Below are 18,374 nucleotides of genomic sequence, written 5' to 3' on the forward strand. Positions count from 1 at the left end.
TGCTGGACCCAGGCTAAAGGGATTTATAGCTTGTGTATGAAAAACCAGGGGATTCCAAGCTGCAAAGTAATGTAGCTTGTGCCTTAAGAGTCTGCAGCCTGCCTGTATCATCAGTTAGGGTGAGAGATTGTTAATTCAAATCCTATCTTTCTAGTATATTAGACTTAGTTTGCGTTTTTGTTTATTTACTACATAATCTGCTTTGATCTGTTTGCTATCACTTATAATCACTTCAAATATATCCTTTGTAGTTAATAAATTTATTTTATGTTTTAATCTAAACCAATAAGCTTGGAGTGAAGTGTTTGGGAGGGGTGAACTCTATGCATTTACACTGTACAGTTCCCTGTGTAGCACAAGATAGTACAATTTTGGGGTTATACTCCAGTGTGGGGGTCCTAGGCTGGGAAACTGGTGGTTATTCTGGCTATAACCTCTCTATTGTTGGTTCACGCAGTGGCTGGTCAGAGAGCCTGCATGTAATGCAGCTGGCTGTGTCCTTACCTGTGTGAATGCTGGAGGAACTGTAGGAGTGGTAGCCGGTCTGCAGCTTGTCACAGCAGCACAGTGTGAGGGGGAGCCCAGGCTGGTGGGTCAGAGGGTTCAGTGATACCCCAGTTCCAGGTGGCACCCCAGGGGAAACCCGTCACAAGTGTCATTAGGGATAAGGAGACGTATTTTTGTTTGATTTCTTTCCTTGTGCTCTCTGCTTGGATCAGAGAGCACAACAGAAATACGTTCTTTCTTTTTCTTATTCTCTCTAAAAATAATACAGATGAAAGTAGAACCACCACCTGATCACATAGAATAGTCTCAAGCAATCACGATGAAAAGAGAAATACCATGTTACTACCACTTTTGGCCTGTCCCAAAAAGGCCATTCTCAGTTTTGATATATACCATACAGAGTGCCCTGGAAAAAAGCTTGTAAGTACGGTGAAACACAAGGGAAAAGAATCAAAAATTGCTTCAGGCTCCAAACATTTTTCTTGGGAACCACTCACTGCTGGTTCATGGGCACAGTTCAAGCTCAATCCCAGGCTGAATTAAAGGGTTTCTGCAGTGGGAATCAAACATATCTTATTCAGTATTTCTTTTTAGCCTCCTCAATCAGTGTGCAGTTGAGGGCTTATTGTCAGCTGTCAACAGCAGAGGACCACTCAAACCATTCACATAGAAATGTTATTAGCTTTTCCTCTGGAATGTTTCTATGATACTGTCACCACAGTATCTGAGTGCTCCACAAACACTAATGAGTTTATCTTCACAAACACCCCCACAAGATTAGGTGTCATTATTATTCCCAATTTACAGTTGGGAAACTGAGGCACACAGAGATTAATGAGAAAAACTGTCAAAAGTGTCCACTGATTTTGAGTGCCCAACTTGAGACTCCTAGGGCTGATTTTTCAGAGTACTTAGTTGTTGTTTTTTTAGCACTTACGATGTTCAAAGCACAGTTTCAACTAACTTCAGCTACAATTCTGAGTACTTAGTGTTTCTGCAGATCTGGCCCTAGATCTCTCACGTTGAGCACCCAGAATATGAGGAACACGCAATTAGTAGCCACGTGTGAAAAATTTGGCTTAAGTGACTTGCCCAGCATCACACAGGAACTCCGGCACAGACAAGGATAGACTCCAGTTCCCCAGGATGGCTTCAACTTCCTTAACCATAAGACCATCTATTCTCTTTATTCAGTCCCCCGCCAACACTCTACACCTTCCAACTTCTGCAACAAATAAGGCAGGTGTCCTACATACAGTAGCCTTCTTCACTACATAATCCTGATTCATTCCCTGAGCACCATCCATCCTATGCACTGAATGTGGCAGGAAGCCAATGGAAAAAATAGGATGTGATGATGTCATTAAAGACTGTATCATAATGCATATGCACAAAGGGGCTGAATTCAGGTTGCACAGGCAACCTTAATTATGGCATTTCCTAACTTTGAATCTTTGATTTAACAACCTTAATGTTCTTTAATCTTTTTTTTTTTTTTTTTAGTGATTTCCTAATTTAAAAAACAAAACAGAAAAACAGGAATTCTATCCTTTGGAACCATACTGACACGCAACTTGGGTCATCAGGAGGTTTCAGACCTTTATAGAAACAGCACAGACCTCAATCACTGTAGGTAATGGAATAACTGACAGCAGGAGTAGACTGTTATCCTCCCTGTGGATGAAACACTAGAAAGGGAAAAGACATTTTGCTGGAGGGGAGGAGTTACAGCTATTTCTTGACAGCAGAGGAATGTAAAGACTCAGTATTCCTGAGTTCAATTCCAGGCTCTATAAAGAGAATGTGATTTAGTGGTTATAGGCATCTTCCCCCCACAGTGTGTCCCTGCCTATCCAGCACTCCTGCGCCACCCCACCCCGCTCCGCTCCCCTCCACATTCTGGCTCCCACAACCCCTTCTTCCTCTGTTCTCATATTTTCCCCCTGTAGTGGACCCCATGCCTCACCTCTCTGCATTCAAATCATTCTCGTTACCAACAGTGGGAGGACTGACAGCACAGGAGAGATACTCTGCCTTTCCTAAGTTACAGTACCTTGCACAGCAGTGGCCCCAAAGCAGCAGAGAGAAGTAATATCCTGCAAAGCCTACTCAGGCCCAACAGCCCTGTGCTGGAGCATGCTCAGTGCAGAAGGAAGCTTTGGAGAATTTAGCGGCCAAGCTAACAAGTCTCTACTGAGCATATGCAAACTGAATTTTTTCAAAGGCTCATAAATTAGTCAATATAGGTGAATATTCACAGGGTTGGAAAAAATATACATCCCTGATGCCAAGCCAACTTCCCTGAAAAATTTAATGTCCCTGCAACAAAGCATGGAGATGCTTGAGCTTCTCAATGAAACAGCTCTATGAATTTTTTTTTAAATATGGGCAAAAGATCATATTTTTCCCTAAACTCATTCTAAGAAATCGGGGGAACCATTTTTTCTGAAATTTTTTAAAAAAAAAAGCTTATGTCAGATAGTCGATATGGAAAATTTTAGCCCAAATAGTTATAAATTGGGAAAGTTATAAGAAATTGAAAACAAGGCCTTATAATTGAAAATGTTGAGCAACCTTAATATAGGCAGTGCTACCAACTCTGCCAATAATAATAGTAACTGAATAAGAAAATCATATCCAAATAAGGACAGTTCTTCCAGAGATGAGTGCTGTCATAGCACAGTATATATTAATAAAACTTTACACTTACTTGGAATACCCAAGGAACTCAAATATTTTTCATATAATAATTTGTTAAGCCTCACAACTCCAATCCATTTTACAGATGGATAAACCTAAGCTAAGTTGAAGGAAAAAAAGAGGGTAAGCAACCTGCCAAAGGTTACACAGCAAGTTAGTAGGAGAGGAAGTAGAACCCAGGAGTCCTACCTAACACCAAGTGTTATACAATACAAAACACTGTCTTTATATGCCAGTTTTAATTAACAACATACAGTACTATATAATCTCACATAGCAAGATGCACCCAATATATAGCTTAGCATCATTTGCAAGTTTCCATCCATTTTACCTGGGGAATGTGCCATCTCCTCAGAAATAAGAGAAAACCAGGCAAAAACTTGACAGGATAATAAAGAATATTTACAAGATGGAAGAGAGGGGACAGCAAACAAATGCAAAATGTCCAATCTGGAGATGCAACTACCTGTCTCTACTAAATTTCAAGGGCCAGCCCTCTGAAAGGCATGCTGAGAAAAAGTTCTTACAAGAAGACAACCACGCACTGGGAAGAATCAACACTGACTAGGTAAAAAGAAAAGGAGTACTTGTGGCGCCTTAGAGACTAACCAATTTATTTGAGCATAAGCTTTCGTGAGCTACAGCTCACTTCATCGGATGTAGCTCACGAAAGCTTATGCTCAAATAAATTGGTTAGTCTCTAAGGTGCCACAAGTACTCCTTTTCTTTTTGTGAATACAGACTAACACGGCTGTTACTCTGAAAACTGACTAGGTAGTTATGATGGAAGATACTTCTGGGGAAGGAGCTGCTCCAGTATAGTGCATCTGACCAGTACATCACATCTGTTTTCATTTTCTAGTTAGGAATAGAAAGAAAGCACAAAGATCCATAATCTTGTAATGACTTTGTCTTCACATACATAGATTATTAGTAAAGTCAAAACTCCCCTGAGCCAATCTCCTGATGCACATCAGCTACATAGCCAGCAGGACAGAAAGGAGCCAGCATTACACCTGATAGCCCGCCAGATCATGTACCCATTTTACAGCTAAGTGAAGTAGAAGTGGCCTGTCCACATGAATTAAGCAAGCACCAAACCCACAAGTGTTAGGCTTGTAGTCAAGTAGCTTCATCACTCAGCCACCTCACCTCTTTATCCCACAGCCATAAAAATTAAGGTATGTATGTACACTGAATTTGAGTTCTTCTAAACGTTCTCAAAGCATACATCAAAGATGGACAAAGTTCTGCAGCATTTGTCTTATGCCAATGAATAGAACAGATTGTTCAACAATATACATAAAATCAATACTCCCAATGCTAGAATTATTTGATGGGGAAAAAAGACCAGGAGAACTGCACAACCTGTTTTTGTGTATTTTTTAAAATAAAGAAATAAAGCAAGCTTGCCTCTGATCTTATCAGTGGCCATTAAACCAGCCTTTTAGTAATCCACAGGTCTGGGTATCATTGGAATGGGTAACATCTCCATTTAGGTTTTTTTCCTTCTTTGCACACTCAAATGTGACTGTTTGTCAAGTGGACTGTGTTACTCTCCTTTTAGTGGACTGCTGCTGGGATCTCAAAGCATTCACAACATTTCACCTTTTACCACGTACTGGGTTGCACTCAGGATGGTTAGAAATACTTTGAAGCAACACAAAGCTAAGTATTCCTGCAAGGCAAATTGAGCAGAGAAACTGAATTATAATGAACCAGCAGCTGTCACAATATGACCACAGTAACCAAATCAAAATATCAACCAGTAACCCAGATGCGATTCAAAGGTCACCAAATAAGCCAGGAGCTTTCTTCAACATTGCCTGAAACCTCAACCTAATCCCTGCAGTGAAATGTTCCATTAAGCTACAGGGGGTTTAGAAACAAGTTACTGTATACTGGTAAATGATTTAATGTACTAGCAAGATATCATAGGTAGGATCAGTTCACAAACAACGCACCTGAAAATCAAGCATCCAGTATGGAATGATATACAACTAAAACAATGTATTCTATGCCCTGTAGTATTACCAGTTCTTGTATGTATTCTTACTGGCAATGTTCATTGGACTCTGGAGACACAGAATGATAATTGTTTCAACACATGGAAGCAACACTTTAGGAGAAGAAACTCATTTTCTGCCATAATATAGTGTTGTTAATTCCCTACAGCCAATTATTAAATGGCTTGAAGCAAAGACTAATTTAAATACTCCCTGCAAGAATTTGGACACTTAAAAAAATAAAACACATTTCAGTTAAAATACATACCTGAAAACAAAAGCTTACAATATAGGCCTACAGCCACCACAACATTTCTACAAATATTCATGGCTCATCGTATGCTGTCAATACATTGATACCCAAAATCTTTTCTTCCTGGAAAAGTATTCTTTCTTCAAAGTTAAGATTACATGCTAGATCACACATAATAGGAGCTCGATTAAGCCAATAAGGTACAACCCATGAAAATGGAGGAATGTAGAGGCTTTGACCCAGGGGTAGCTCCCAGAGACACTATGCCTGAGACAGGCACCATGCTTTCGAAGGATGGCCTATTAGACCAAAGTAGTTCCCAGGTACATTGTTTATAGAATGCAATTTTGCTGGCTGGAGTAAGGGTGGGAGGGAACACCTCAGCTCAAGACTAACACTGATGTCAGCACTAGCTTCCAGCAGTCCTTGTGTTTTCTGTGCACAGTGGCTGAGAATTGCATCTGGCCCCTGTTGTGAGGGGGAAATAGAAAGCAAGGTTCCTTTCATTCTCTCTCTGTGCTTTTGCCAACAGCAGAGCACCATACATAAACTTGACCCTGACTGTGCAGCAAAAAAATCAACAATGTCTTGTTTGCTAGTACAAGAGGGACATACAAACCCACATCAGTTTACAGGTTAAGTTAATAGCACAGATAAATTGCTTTGAGGCCTCTGATGAATTTCTCATATATTTTCATATTGAGGGAATAAGAAGGTGATGTGGTTTAAGATCCTAACCTTTCACTCTTGTAGGCCTAAGTCCAAAACTGGTTGAAAGAATTGGACTCAGGGTTGGACTCCTTGGAGGCCATTTGATTTGCTTACACCATAAAAACAGCAAATTATTCAAAACAAATGTGCTCAAGAGATGATCTTAAATACAACGGGTGTTGCAGGCCTGGATCAAGGTGAATTGGCAGTATACACACTGAATCTTGTTTTTTTCCCATGCTCTGTATGCTTATGTCTGTCTACACAGTGCTATTTACCTCCAAGAATGCCAATAAAGAAACAATAATAAAACCTCAGAATTTAAAAGACAATGAGGTAAAATATTTAGGTTTATAGCTCACAACATTCAAAAAACCAAATATTTTAAAATATAAAAGAAAATTCAAAGGAACTGAAGTTTGTAACTCTTTTCTATAAAATGAATATTGCTCATCATATACCTTGCTGCCATCCAACTCGGTTACTGAATTATGGGCACAATCATAAAACATATATATTAACATTTATTGTTAAGAATAATAACAATGTAATGACATAGAAAGAAACATCTTAGAAGTTAAAAAATGCTGTTCTTTTAATCAGATAAAAGCTATGGATTATGAAACTACTAAGGGCTAGATTCTGTTTTCATGCCACCATAAATAAAGTGTAACTCCACTGAAGTCAATGCAGCTACACTAGTATAAAATAGGCTCAAGTTGGATGATAATCAGGCTCTATATCTGTATCAATTGCCAGCAAAAAGAAGAGCATGTGAACAAAATTACACGTCTCTCTCTGCAGGTGCAAACTGCTCCACAGTAGATCTTCGGGGACCTTTTCTTTGGATAATTTGATGATCTGACAGGAAGAGGGAAACTGATAAAACATGTACTGGGAGCCACATCCCATATTAGTTCAGGATGGACTCAATTAAAGTAAATATGGTGCACTGTTTGTAACTGCAACAATTAGAATTCATCATAAAATCACAAATACAATGTAATCAGCACAAATTAATAGCAGTTTCGGTTGTGGAAACGTTTGGGAAATAAACAGCATTACTGATTATTTTATTGAATTATTATCATCACCATCATCATTAATGATTAGTTAAGTGTGCAAAACCATACAAGACACAGAAGAAAATAAGGTCCTTGTTGCCCAGGAGTACTAAAGAATTTAACATCCCTCAAAGAATTCTCTCTCTGTATTTAAAATGATCTTTCTAATCACCAACTTTTGAAACAGTTAGTAAACTGCTCTCTGACTTTTTGCTCAGCAGAACATTGCCTTGGCCTCAACTTTGAGTCAGTTTTGTCAATGTCAGGTAAACCATCTCGCCAAAAACAGAATCCTCTTCTGTTCAAAATCTGCTTGAGGTGGAAAATGTAACACTCTGAAAACAATAACAACCCGTGTTTCAGACCAGACAGCTTATCTGACAGAACAGTGCTTTCTTTAGAAACAGTGGGAGATTCACAGACTTAGTAGCATTCTCTAGCATAGTACAGCAGACGGCCTTGGCTTCCACATTTAGGACTTGATTCTAACTAGCGCAACCAAGGCGGGAGTGCACGGGGACTGCAGCAAAAGTTCCAGGAGGAGCTGACTCCTGGCATCTTGCTAGGGAGTGTACATTGCAACAGCTCTCATTCACCCTCATAAAAGCTCTGCTGGCCAATGCCCCAGAAGGTGGGGTACCAGTGCCACCACCCACTATTCCCCTCTCCCATTTTGGGTAGTCAGCTTCAGAGGGTGCTAGGAGGGAAAACTGCCTCCACTTCCTAATGAGACTGTCTGGCCTCTGCATAGGTGAAACAAGAGACACAGGGAGGCTCCTTGCAACATTATCCCTACCTCTGCCCCTTGCACACCTGAGCAGGTTGGGCACAATCTAGGCTTTAAGAAATTAGTGGAAGTGGGGGAATAGAAGTGTGGTTTCCATGCGATTTGCTGCCTAAACTAGCACAAATTAAAAGGAATCTGCTCTAATTACCAGAGAATGATTTTAAATTAGGGTTACAAAATGCTTTAGATTGAGGGAGCAAGCTGATTGGCTTCAACAGTAGGCGTGCATTATTACACAATAACACACTTGTCAGAAGCTGTTAGCCTCTCTCTCTCTCTCACACATGCACACTAATCTGCACATGGAGGAACATCAGTATTCTTATTTCCAAATGATTTTATTTTTTCAATAAATGCACATACACTGAAACTTAAGGACACTGCAGGAACATTCCACGTCCAGACCTTTCAGCATGATGACCATTACAAACCAAGTGCTGCTGAGAGACATCTTGAATTTGACAATGTTGATATTTTCAGAAAAATTGAGGCCTGATTATTCTCTCAGCTGCGGCTGTGAAACTCACATTGACTTTGACAATCAGGCTTCAGCAGAAAAATCACATTTAAGAAAAATGTGTTTATTTTTAAAAAAAAAATCAATCTGTTATTTTATTCCTAAAAATGTGCTTGCAAAACTATTTTATTGTCATGAATACTTTTTTGAAATAAGGGAAAACAGCATTTTCCCCAAATGGGGGGGAAACAATTGCAGACTAATGCTATTTATTTATTGGGTAAGGCAGGAGCAGAGGTTAAGAGAGACAGACTTAAATTGCAAAATCCGCATTAAAGGGTTAAACGTGAAAGCATCACTCAGCCCAGTGGGTTCACAGAAGTGTGTGACTATTTGTAACGTATTTGCACTACCTAAACCCAATGGCATGAGTTAAGAATGGAGTGTCGGAATTTCCTTGCTTTTGTTGGCTTAAGTCAGACCCTTGAAACTGTTGTAACCATGTTTTGTGGGGGAATACGTACAAATGATTACAAGCTTCAACATTATCCCAAATGTTAAACAACTCACAAGTATTTCCTAATATTAAAAGACAAGGCATATTTTAGGAGAACACATTACATTCACAAAATGATATATCACAGTTACAGCTCTATGTTTTCTTTGGCTTACATTCAATCACGGCATTTCAGTTAGTTCACTGATAACTGCAGTAGAAGGGTGAGATCTTGGCCAAGCACAAGGATTACTAATATTTTTACATCATATATTTACTTTAACCAAACTCATTTATCAACCATGATTTAAAGACAGTAGCTATCATTCACTTGCAGATAATTATAGCCTTTCTTTATACTGCTATGGTTATAGCTGCTACACTAAATCCTTGCAAGCTTCATTAAAATTAATGCAGGGACATCCAAGCTTTCCTTAACTGTGAGGGCTGACTTGCCAAATGTCACAAGCTGAATTTGGCTTGTCCTGAGCGGAGCATGTTGCAGGCAGACTCATCTTTAATCCAGTAGTTTGCAGTCCAGAGAGACTGCAAGTCCCAACATGCAATGATCCATCACAATCCAGAGAAAACAATGGTTTATGATCTCAATCTCTTGTTATTTAACTGTTCCCTCTAAAGAACATTTATTTGTAATATTTTCAGCAACATTTTTTGTACTTTAAAAAGTTCTGTTTAATTCTCTGCCAAGTGGTCACACCTTTAAAGAAAACACTTAAGCCTCAGGAAAAATACATTCACTGCTCTAGGTAAAAATGGCAGTCTGCTTTAAATGCCATATACTTCTTATATGAAGAAAATAGAGGCTATTCAGTAAACAGCACTGGTGTACATTTTTCAAAATATGAGGTTGCTTAAGAGGCAAAATTCAATATTTCCTCCCAAAGTCTATGTACAACAAAACCCAAAATGCTTGGGAGACGAACGCAAGCCCTCAGATTAAACTATGATGCACTCACTCACTTCCACTTTTAAAAATTAAGCCTTTGAAAAACAAAACCACATTAAGAAATTGGATTTCTTCTTACTTTGTATTCTGGAATTGACAAAAGGAGGAGAGAGATTGTCATGTGACCCAAGGTCCCTGCTTGCCATGTGATCATAGTGAGTCCCATCTCCATAGTTCTGTTAATAAATTGGGAAGGGGAAAAGAGTTTTACAATTTTAACACAAACACTTTCTGTAAGAATAACAGAGAAAAAAGTTATACTTTTCCCCTCAATTCCTGAATAATGAAGAAACTTTATTCCCTCCATTGCCCTCTTCCACTGAGTTTGTTGGGGGCAATGCAATCCAAAATTTATTTGAAGCCAGTTTAACATTTTTATTTTGTTAGTAATTAATATGTGTTTATTTTGTGGACACACCTGCCTGATAATTGAGATAATATACCAGGGAGCATGGTGCTGTGCAAGTCATCAAATGTCTTTCATCTGCTGTGCCAGTCTTTCTGCTTTCATATCAGTTGGGGAGAAGAAAGAATAAATCTGGGTTTTTTAAAAGTCTACTATCTGTAAGTAGAAATTTGTCATTTTAAGCCAGTGGTTGTTGCACGCACACAAAGGCAAAATTTGGCCTGAAGTGAATGGGTGTTTAATACTACTTCTCTCATGAAGGAACAAGACCCAAAGCTGGGAGGATTAACCCATGAGCTTAACTTTATGCGCTGTGAGTACTTCCACTGAAGTCACTGACGCTAGTCACAGTGCATAAATTAAGCGCGTGCGTAAATCTTGTCAGGACCAGAGTGCACATTTTCAAAGCAGCCCCAGCCTAGCCTCCCAGTCTAACCTCACAACTACTGTACTTTTACAAACCCTCAAACGTAATCACAAAAATGAACCAGAGTCTGTCCATCTGTAGTGCTGCTATTCCATTTGTATCTTCAAACACTGTTACTAATTTCTCACAGCACCTCTGCAAGGTATAGAAATATCATCCTCATTTTCAGATGGGGAAACTGAGATGCACAGAGGTCAAGTGATTTGCATAAGACAACCAGAAAGCTGATATGGAGCCCTGATGAAAATTCAAGATCCTCTCCCCCAGGGACTGTGCTCATTTCTTTTATGATTTCATGATATACTGGTACACTCACATTCAGACATGTATGCCTAAATAATTGCATGTGGAAATTTACAGGTTAATTTTCAAAACATTTTTTCCCCTAAAAGCAACCACAAGTATCGAGGGGGAAAAAAAGGATAAAAATAAAACGGACAGATGTGTGAAGTAATGTTGTAATGGGGCTAAACCAGGTATAATAAGAAATGGTGATTGGCTTTTCCTCTTCTATGGAAATGGTTGAGATTCAATCCTGGTATGCAGTAAATGGGGAAAAAATCATTCTGCTCAGCTGGCTGCAGTGTAATGCAAGGCTAAGTAAATTTACTTAGACGTGTCAGTCGGCATAATGCTAGCCAAAGGCAGAATCTGCCCATAGGAGGGGGAAAAAAAAAAAGAATGGACTGAGTATGAACAATAACGCTGTCTTTCACCTCACTAGACTCTTACTTTAAGGTGCTGAAACGCAGCTAGCGATGCCTGCAAGCCCTGTGCCTTCACATTCATTAAGAGACAATTAAACAGCAACATAAACAAACTTTTAAAATAAGGGTGAAGCCACATTTTGTCTTGCATACTTTTATATCATGGATTTGCAGAATACATGAAGACGTAATCTTGATCCTGCAGTATATACTGGGATTTCTGAGCCCAATCCTCAGAACAATATTAAGGCCCTGATCCTGCAACTGGACTGGGGCAGAGGCTCAAAGCTTCGGATCCCAATGGGAGGTCTGCCCAGTTAAAGAGCTCAGGACTCGGCCTTTTCCAAAGAGGGCTGATTCTGCAATCCTTACTTACGCTAGTGAACTTTTACTTATGTGAGTAGATTCAATGGGACTACTGAGGTGAGTAATGCCCCCCAGTGTATGTAAGGGTTATACAATCTGGCTCATAAGTGGACAGAACCGCTGGGGTGTGTGTGTATATATATATATATAGTTTTATTGGAAGGGATATTTCTTATCACTCAAATAAATGGAAATTTAATCCTGAGACTGTATGCAATTCTAAACACAACTTTCTCAACGTCAAAACTAATGAATTATGTTGTATTCCAGCTATTATAAAAATAACAAGAAATACAGTGTGTCTCAGTAATTCCCATGGTAGGGAGTAGTTCCATAGCTACACTTTACGGTAAGAGGAATTAATTTAATGTTAGTGTGTGTGCATTAATAATGTGAGGAGCAGGAAAGATTTCCTCAGCTCATCCACATAATGCATTAGAATTTCAAACTTGACAGCTGGAGCAATGGGTTGGTAAAGTTACTGGTAAGAAGGAAGATCTTACTGTACGTTGAAGATTAAAGTTAGTAGCACATTGCCTAAAGACAAAAGAAGTCACTATCCACAGCCCTCTGAAATGTTCTGACTTTGAAAATGGAGGTATTATCCCTTCAAGCTTGGGGGAAAAGATTGGTGGGCCCTAAATACGTTTAAGGGCTATATTTTTAAACTGGCTACCTCTGCTGTGCCATCAAAATATGCGCATTCCTGAGCAAATAGGTAAGAATTTGTGCAAATATGCATTTGTACACGCAAAATAGATACATGTGAATGAAAACTAGTCCTTGTGTGCAGTCACTAAGTTTAAGGATACAGATGCATGTTTGCCTATGAATGAACAATTTTAAAGGCAGATTGTAGGCCTGTAGTTGTTGAAAGTTGTCCCCAAAATGTTACGGGTCCCTTAAGCCTCACATACATAGCCCGTTGTGAGTTAATGATTTGTTCTAAAGACATTTAGGCTACACCTCCACCAAAGCAGGGAATATCAATTTTAAAAACTTTTTACTTTTTTGTTAATGTCTTGAACTCTGCCATTTCACTGAAGAAACCAACAGAGGCTGAGCAGAATGTTAAGGTAGGGAAATGCAGAGATGGTAATCTGAAGAGCGGTCTGAAGTAGAAAGACGCTGTAAATGGCCAGACTGAGTGGAAACAAAAAAATGTGGGCTCAGATTTTGCCACCCTTGAGAACACTTGTCTACTCATGAGGAATAGTAGTTTTCCCTTCCAGTAGTTCCACTTCAGTGGGACTACCCAAGGAGTGAGGAATAATCCTGCATCTTGGTAGGGAATTAGATTAGATGACCCTTTGCTGTCTCTTCTAACCCTGTAGTTCTATAATTCTAAGGTACCATTCAATGTTAGGAAGAGTGGCAGTATCTGACCCCCACTGAGGAAGGAGCACATTTTGAGGGTACAAGTGCTTCCCAGTACTATGCAATGGATTTTTTGCATGTAGATATCTGTGCCAGTGAGACATAAAATCTCCCAGCAAGTTAACTACATCAAGTGAAATGTCAACAATAACAAAAAATGCCTCTTACAGTACTGAGATAACATACAGTGTTGGATCAATGGCTGATACTGACTAGCAAGGCAAAATGTCTAATGAAAATTCTTGCTAGCTGTTAGCAAGAGTGGAGCAGGTGTCAAATTCAATCACAGGATCACATAAGAATGTAAAAAAAGCAATTCTGAAGAGAAGCTGGTCTACAGCCAAGTTTGCATGTACATTTTTCTATGCAATCAGGTAAAACTCAAATTTAAGACTGTAAATTTACATATGCAGGAAGTCTGGTTTAGGAAAAAGATTAGATATACTTACCCTGGATGGACTAGGATGTCCTCCATTCCCCCAGGACCCTGAGCTAGTTCTGTCTTCTACATCTAGGGACAAAAAAGTTCTTTAGGCTTTATTGCAATAATTCTTTCCTTTTGTGTAAGCACTTTTAAATTAATGTTTCAAATTAATCTCCTGTTGCCTTTAATTAAGAATCAGGCATAGGGCTACTACGATGATAGTGGCTTCTGACCCAACCACTTAAATTAACTCATTTAAATTCACAGCAGAAATGGACTGGACCCTCAGGAACCAGAGGTTTGAACATAAAAATTACTTCAGTGGCTCAGTGTTTCATGAGACTTAAAAACCTGACTCTGATGTACCAGTTAAAGTTGTACCAAAATCCTTGCCACAAAATACATCTACTCAAAACATCAAAAATAAGATGTGATAAAACAGACAAAACCCAGAAGCTAATGTCTGATCCTCACTCAGACCCAATTCAGGAAAGAAGGTACTTAAGTCCCAGTGAAGTCAAGAGGAGTTACGCACATGCTTAATGCTGAATAGAGTTGGATGTAATTACATACTTCAGCATTTTCCTGAATTTCCTTAACACCTGATGCAATGCCTATTTAAATGAATGGGAATCTTTCCATTAGCTTTGAATGCTTTCAACGGTGCGCTCAACCACTTAAATATTTCTGCCCCCTCCCTTTAAGGCAGTAGCAACATACAATAGGAAAGATATGGTAAAACTGCAAAGAGGTAATACAGTCTAGTGTTTAGAGCATGGGCCGGGAAATCAGGACTCCTACATTTTCTCCTGAACTCTGCTGCTGAACAGATGTATGACTGGGACCTAGTCTACACTTCAAACAAAGATTGACATAGCAATGGAGCTCAGGAATGTGAAAAATCCCCACACCTGAGTGCCACAGCTATGCCAAACTAGCCACCTGTGTGGACACAGCCAGGATAGGCTGCATCTACACTATGCGGTTATTTACAGTGCCATAGCTTACCACAATAGCCCCTGTAGTGTAGACATGGTCAAAGAGTGAATCACTTTCTCTGGCCCATTTATCCATTTGTAAACTGGATAGCACAACACCTACCTCAAAAAGGTGCTGTGAGGCTTAATGAATTACTCTTTATAAAGTGATTCAAGATCCTTGGACAAAAGGTGCTATATAATTGCTAAGTGTTACAGAATGCAACTCTAAATTTCCCGTAACAAAACTGGAGGAGTATTATAAAAATGTTATTTCAAATGTGGAATGCAGTTGCATAACATTTTTCTGTTACTGTTTCTCTTGATGCTACTGTAACCAGTATAATTTCTTTTATTCTTTCTGTTTTGGTCTGTCCTAGGGTAAGAAGAGTTGTTGTTTTTTAATGAGGAGTTTTTATTACTGTTAAAATTGTCACCTCTGTCATAATGAGTTTTTATATTGTTTTAGATGGGATGTTCACAAAGGGAAGCAGACAAGCTGCTTTAAAAGGCACCCCAACTGCAAACAGATGTCCCTCATGGATAGTCAGACAGCAAATTGTGTGCCTCAGGACAGGTCATGTTAGTTCTGAGGTTGTGTCAAGGCCCAGGAGAAGAGGCTACAGTCCTTAAACTCTACTGTTTAAGGCTGAATGCATTATATTCTTTGTGGCATACTCAAGGATGCTTGAGTAAGCTTGTATGACCACTGTCATAGAATCACAGAATATCAAGGTTGGAAGGGACCTCAGGAGGTCATCTAGTACAACCCCCTGCTCAAAGCAGGACCAATCCCCAACTCAATCATCCCAGCCAGTGCTTTGTCAACCCTGACCTTAAAAACCTCAAAGGAAGGAGATTCCACCACCACCCTAGGTAACCCATTCCAGTGCTTCACCACCCTCCTAGTGAAAAAGTTTTTCCTAACATCCAACCTAAACCTCTCCCACTGCAACTTGAGACCATTACTCCTTGTTCTGTCATCTAGTACCACGGAGAAAAGTCTTGCTCCATCCTCTTTGGAACCCCCTTTCAGGTAATTGAAAGCAGCTATCAAATCCCCCCTGATCCTTCTCTTCTGCAGACTAAACAATCCCAGTTCCCTCAGCCTCTCCTCATAAGTCATGTGCTCCAGCCCCCTAATCATTTTTGTTGCAATCCGCTGGACTCTTTCCAATTTTTCCACATCCTTCTGATAGTGTGGGGCCCAAAACTGGACACAGAACTCCAGATGAGGCCTCATCAATGTCGAATTGAGGGGAATGATCACGTTCCTCGATCTGCTCGCAATGCCCCTACTAATACAGCCCAAAATGCCATTAGACTTCTTGGCAACAAGGACACAGTGTTGACTCATATCCAGCTTCTTGTTCACTGTAACCCCTAGGTCCTTTTCTGCAGAACTGCTGCCTACCCACTCGGTCCCTAGTCTGTAGCGGTGCATGGGATTCTTCTGTCCTAAGTGCAGGACTCTGCACTTGTCCTTGTTGAACCTCATCAGATTTCTTTTGGCCCAATCCTCTAATTTGTCTAGGGCCCTCTGTATCCTATCCCTACCCTCCAGTGTATCTACCTCTCCTCCCAGTTTAGTGTCATCTGCAAACTTGCTGAGGGTGCAGTCCATGCCATCCTCCAGATCATTAATGAAGATATTGAACAAAACCAGCCCTAGGACCGACCCTTGGGGCACTCCTCTTGATACCAGCTGCCAACTAGACATGGAGCCATTGATCACTACCCGTTGAGCCCGATGATCTAGCCAGCTTTCTATCCACCTTATAGTCCATTCATCCAGCCCATACTTCTTTAACTTGTTGGCAAGAATACTGTGGGAGACCATATCAAAAGCTTTGCTAAAGTCAAGGAATAACATGTCCACTGCTTTCCCCTCATCCACAGAGCCAGTTATCTCATCATAGAAGGCAATTAGGTAAGTCAGGCATGACTTGCCCTTCGTGAATCCATGCTGACTGTTCCTGATCACTTTCCTCTCGTCTAAGTGCTTCAGCATTGATTCCTTGAGGACCTGCTCCATGATTTTTCCAGGGACTGAGGTGAGGCTGACTGGCCTGTAGTTCCCAGGATCCTCCTTCTTCCCTTTTTTAAAGATGGGCACTACATTAGCGTTTTTCCAGTCATCCGGGACCTCCCCCGATCACCATGAGTTTTCAAAGATAATGGCCCATGGTTCTGCAATCACATCCACCAACCCCTTTAGCAGCCTCGGATGCAGTGCATCCGGTCCCATGGACTTGTGCTCGTCCAGCTTTTCTAAATAGTCCCAAACCACTTCTTTCTCCACAGAGGGCTGGCTACCTCCTTCCCATGCTGTGTTGCCCAGTGAAGTATTCTGGGAGCTGACCTTGTTCATGAAGACAGAGACAAAAAAAAGCATTGAGTACATTAGCTTTTTCCACATCCTCTGTCCCTAGGTTGCCTCCCTCATTCAGTAAGCAGCCTACACTTTCCTTGGCTTTCTTCTTTTTGCTAACATACTTGAAGAAACCCTTCTTGTTACTCTTAACATCTCTTGCTAGCTGAAACTCCAAGTGTGATTTGGCCTTCCTGATTTCACTGCTGCATTCCTGAGCAATATCTTTACACTGTCCTCATGGAATCCTCAGTACACTGGGTTGGGAATCTCATCAGGCTATTCCAGTTACCAAAAAAACATTTAATGACTAAATAAGGTGCCAATCCAGCAAAGCGTTTAAGGACAGATTTAAATTTAAGCATGTGAGCAGTTCCATTTAAGTCATTGTAATTTAGGGCATTCATTCAAGTCAGTGGGAATACTCATATACTTAAAATTAAGCACATGCCTCAGAACTTTGATCAAGTGGGGCCAGAATAGTAAATTTCATTCAGTCTCTTTTCGTGACGTGTTACATTTCACTAAATCTGATTTTGCTATTAATATTATATTTCAGGGCCCCTGTTCTGACACTCTAGGGTAACATATTCAATTTTCTGTGAGTCAAAAGGACCGGGGCTCAAAGGGAACTGGCTCGCACAGAATTTGAGCTGTGGCATTTTTTTCAAAAGAGAAAGAGTTGATGTATGTCCCAGCACTGCTAGAGCCTGATTCAGGAATAGAGAATGTTACAACATGGTTGAGTTAGTGCTGAAGAAACAAGCTTGACTTCAAAAATTACCTGACTCTGTGGTTCTTCATTTGAAGGATTTTTTTAAAAAGCACCTTTATGTTTCAAGGCAAAAAAAATATAATGTAATTGTGCATATTTTCATTATCCATATATATGTCTACTATTTTTTGTACTCCTGCTAAGAGGTTGGTCTCAATTATATCTAATGGCAATTAATTCCACAGGCTGCACTGAGAGAAAAGTATTTCTTTTTACCAATTTTACATTTGTTACCTTTTGATTTCTTTCAATGCCACTGGTACTTATATGACAACATAAGTGAATAGTAGCGCTCAATTTACCCTGTAAATTTATGCCTGTAATCATTCCTATCACACATCTCTGAATTCCCCAATATTCCCCCTGTATCTTTTTGAGTTAGTGTGACTATCAATGAACACAGTATTCTAGATGAGGACATAAGTTTGGCACATAATGCACTATAATATTTCATTATTATTCTCCATCCTATTTCTTATGGATTTAATAATATCATTGTTTGTTATTTATTAAGCACAAACAGTAGCTTTTAATCTAAGTACACAAAAAGACATATTTGGTCTAGATTGCTAGAGGAATTTTAATCATAGTATTGC

At 39.8% G+C, this 18,374-nt stretch overlaps 1 protein-coding gene across 11 annotated transcripts in view; it reads right to left on the reverse strand.

Annotated features, from left to right (window-relative positions):
- TCF4 (transcription factor 4) overlaps positions 1–18,374 on the reverse strand; it is a 314,975-nt gene that overhangs the window by 198,098 nt on the left and 98,503 nt on the right. For 10 of the 11 annotated variants that reach the window (XM_084629483.1, XM_084629487.1, XM_084629488.1 and 7 more), the window contains 2 exons: positions 13,681–13,742; positions 10,028–10,124 (listed from right to left, as the gene is read on the reverse strand). The exons of the other annotated variant lie outside the window; for it this stretch is intronic. In XM_084629483.1, the coding sequence (XP_084485609.1) occupies positions 10,028–10,124; positions 13,681–13,742 (159 nt within the window). The remainder of the gene's footprint in view (positions 1–10,027; positions 10,125–13,680; positions 13,743–18,374) is intronic. 11 annotated transcript variants of the gene reach the window in all.

The sequence above is a fragment of the Lepidochelys olivacea genome (assembly GCF_965140295.1).
Source record: "Lepidochelys olivacea isolate rLepOli2 genome assembly, chromosome: 5".
NCBI lineage: Eukaryota > Metazoa > Chordata > Testudines > Cheloniidae > Lepidochelys > Lepidochelys olivacea.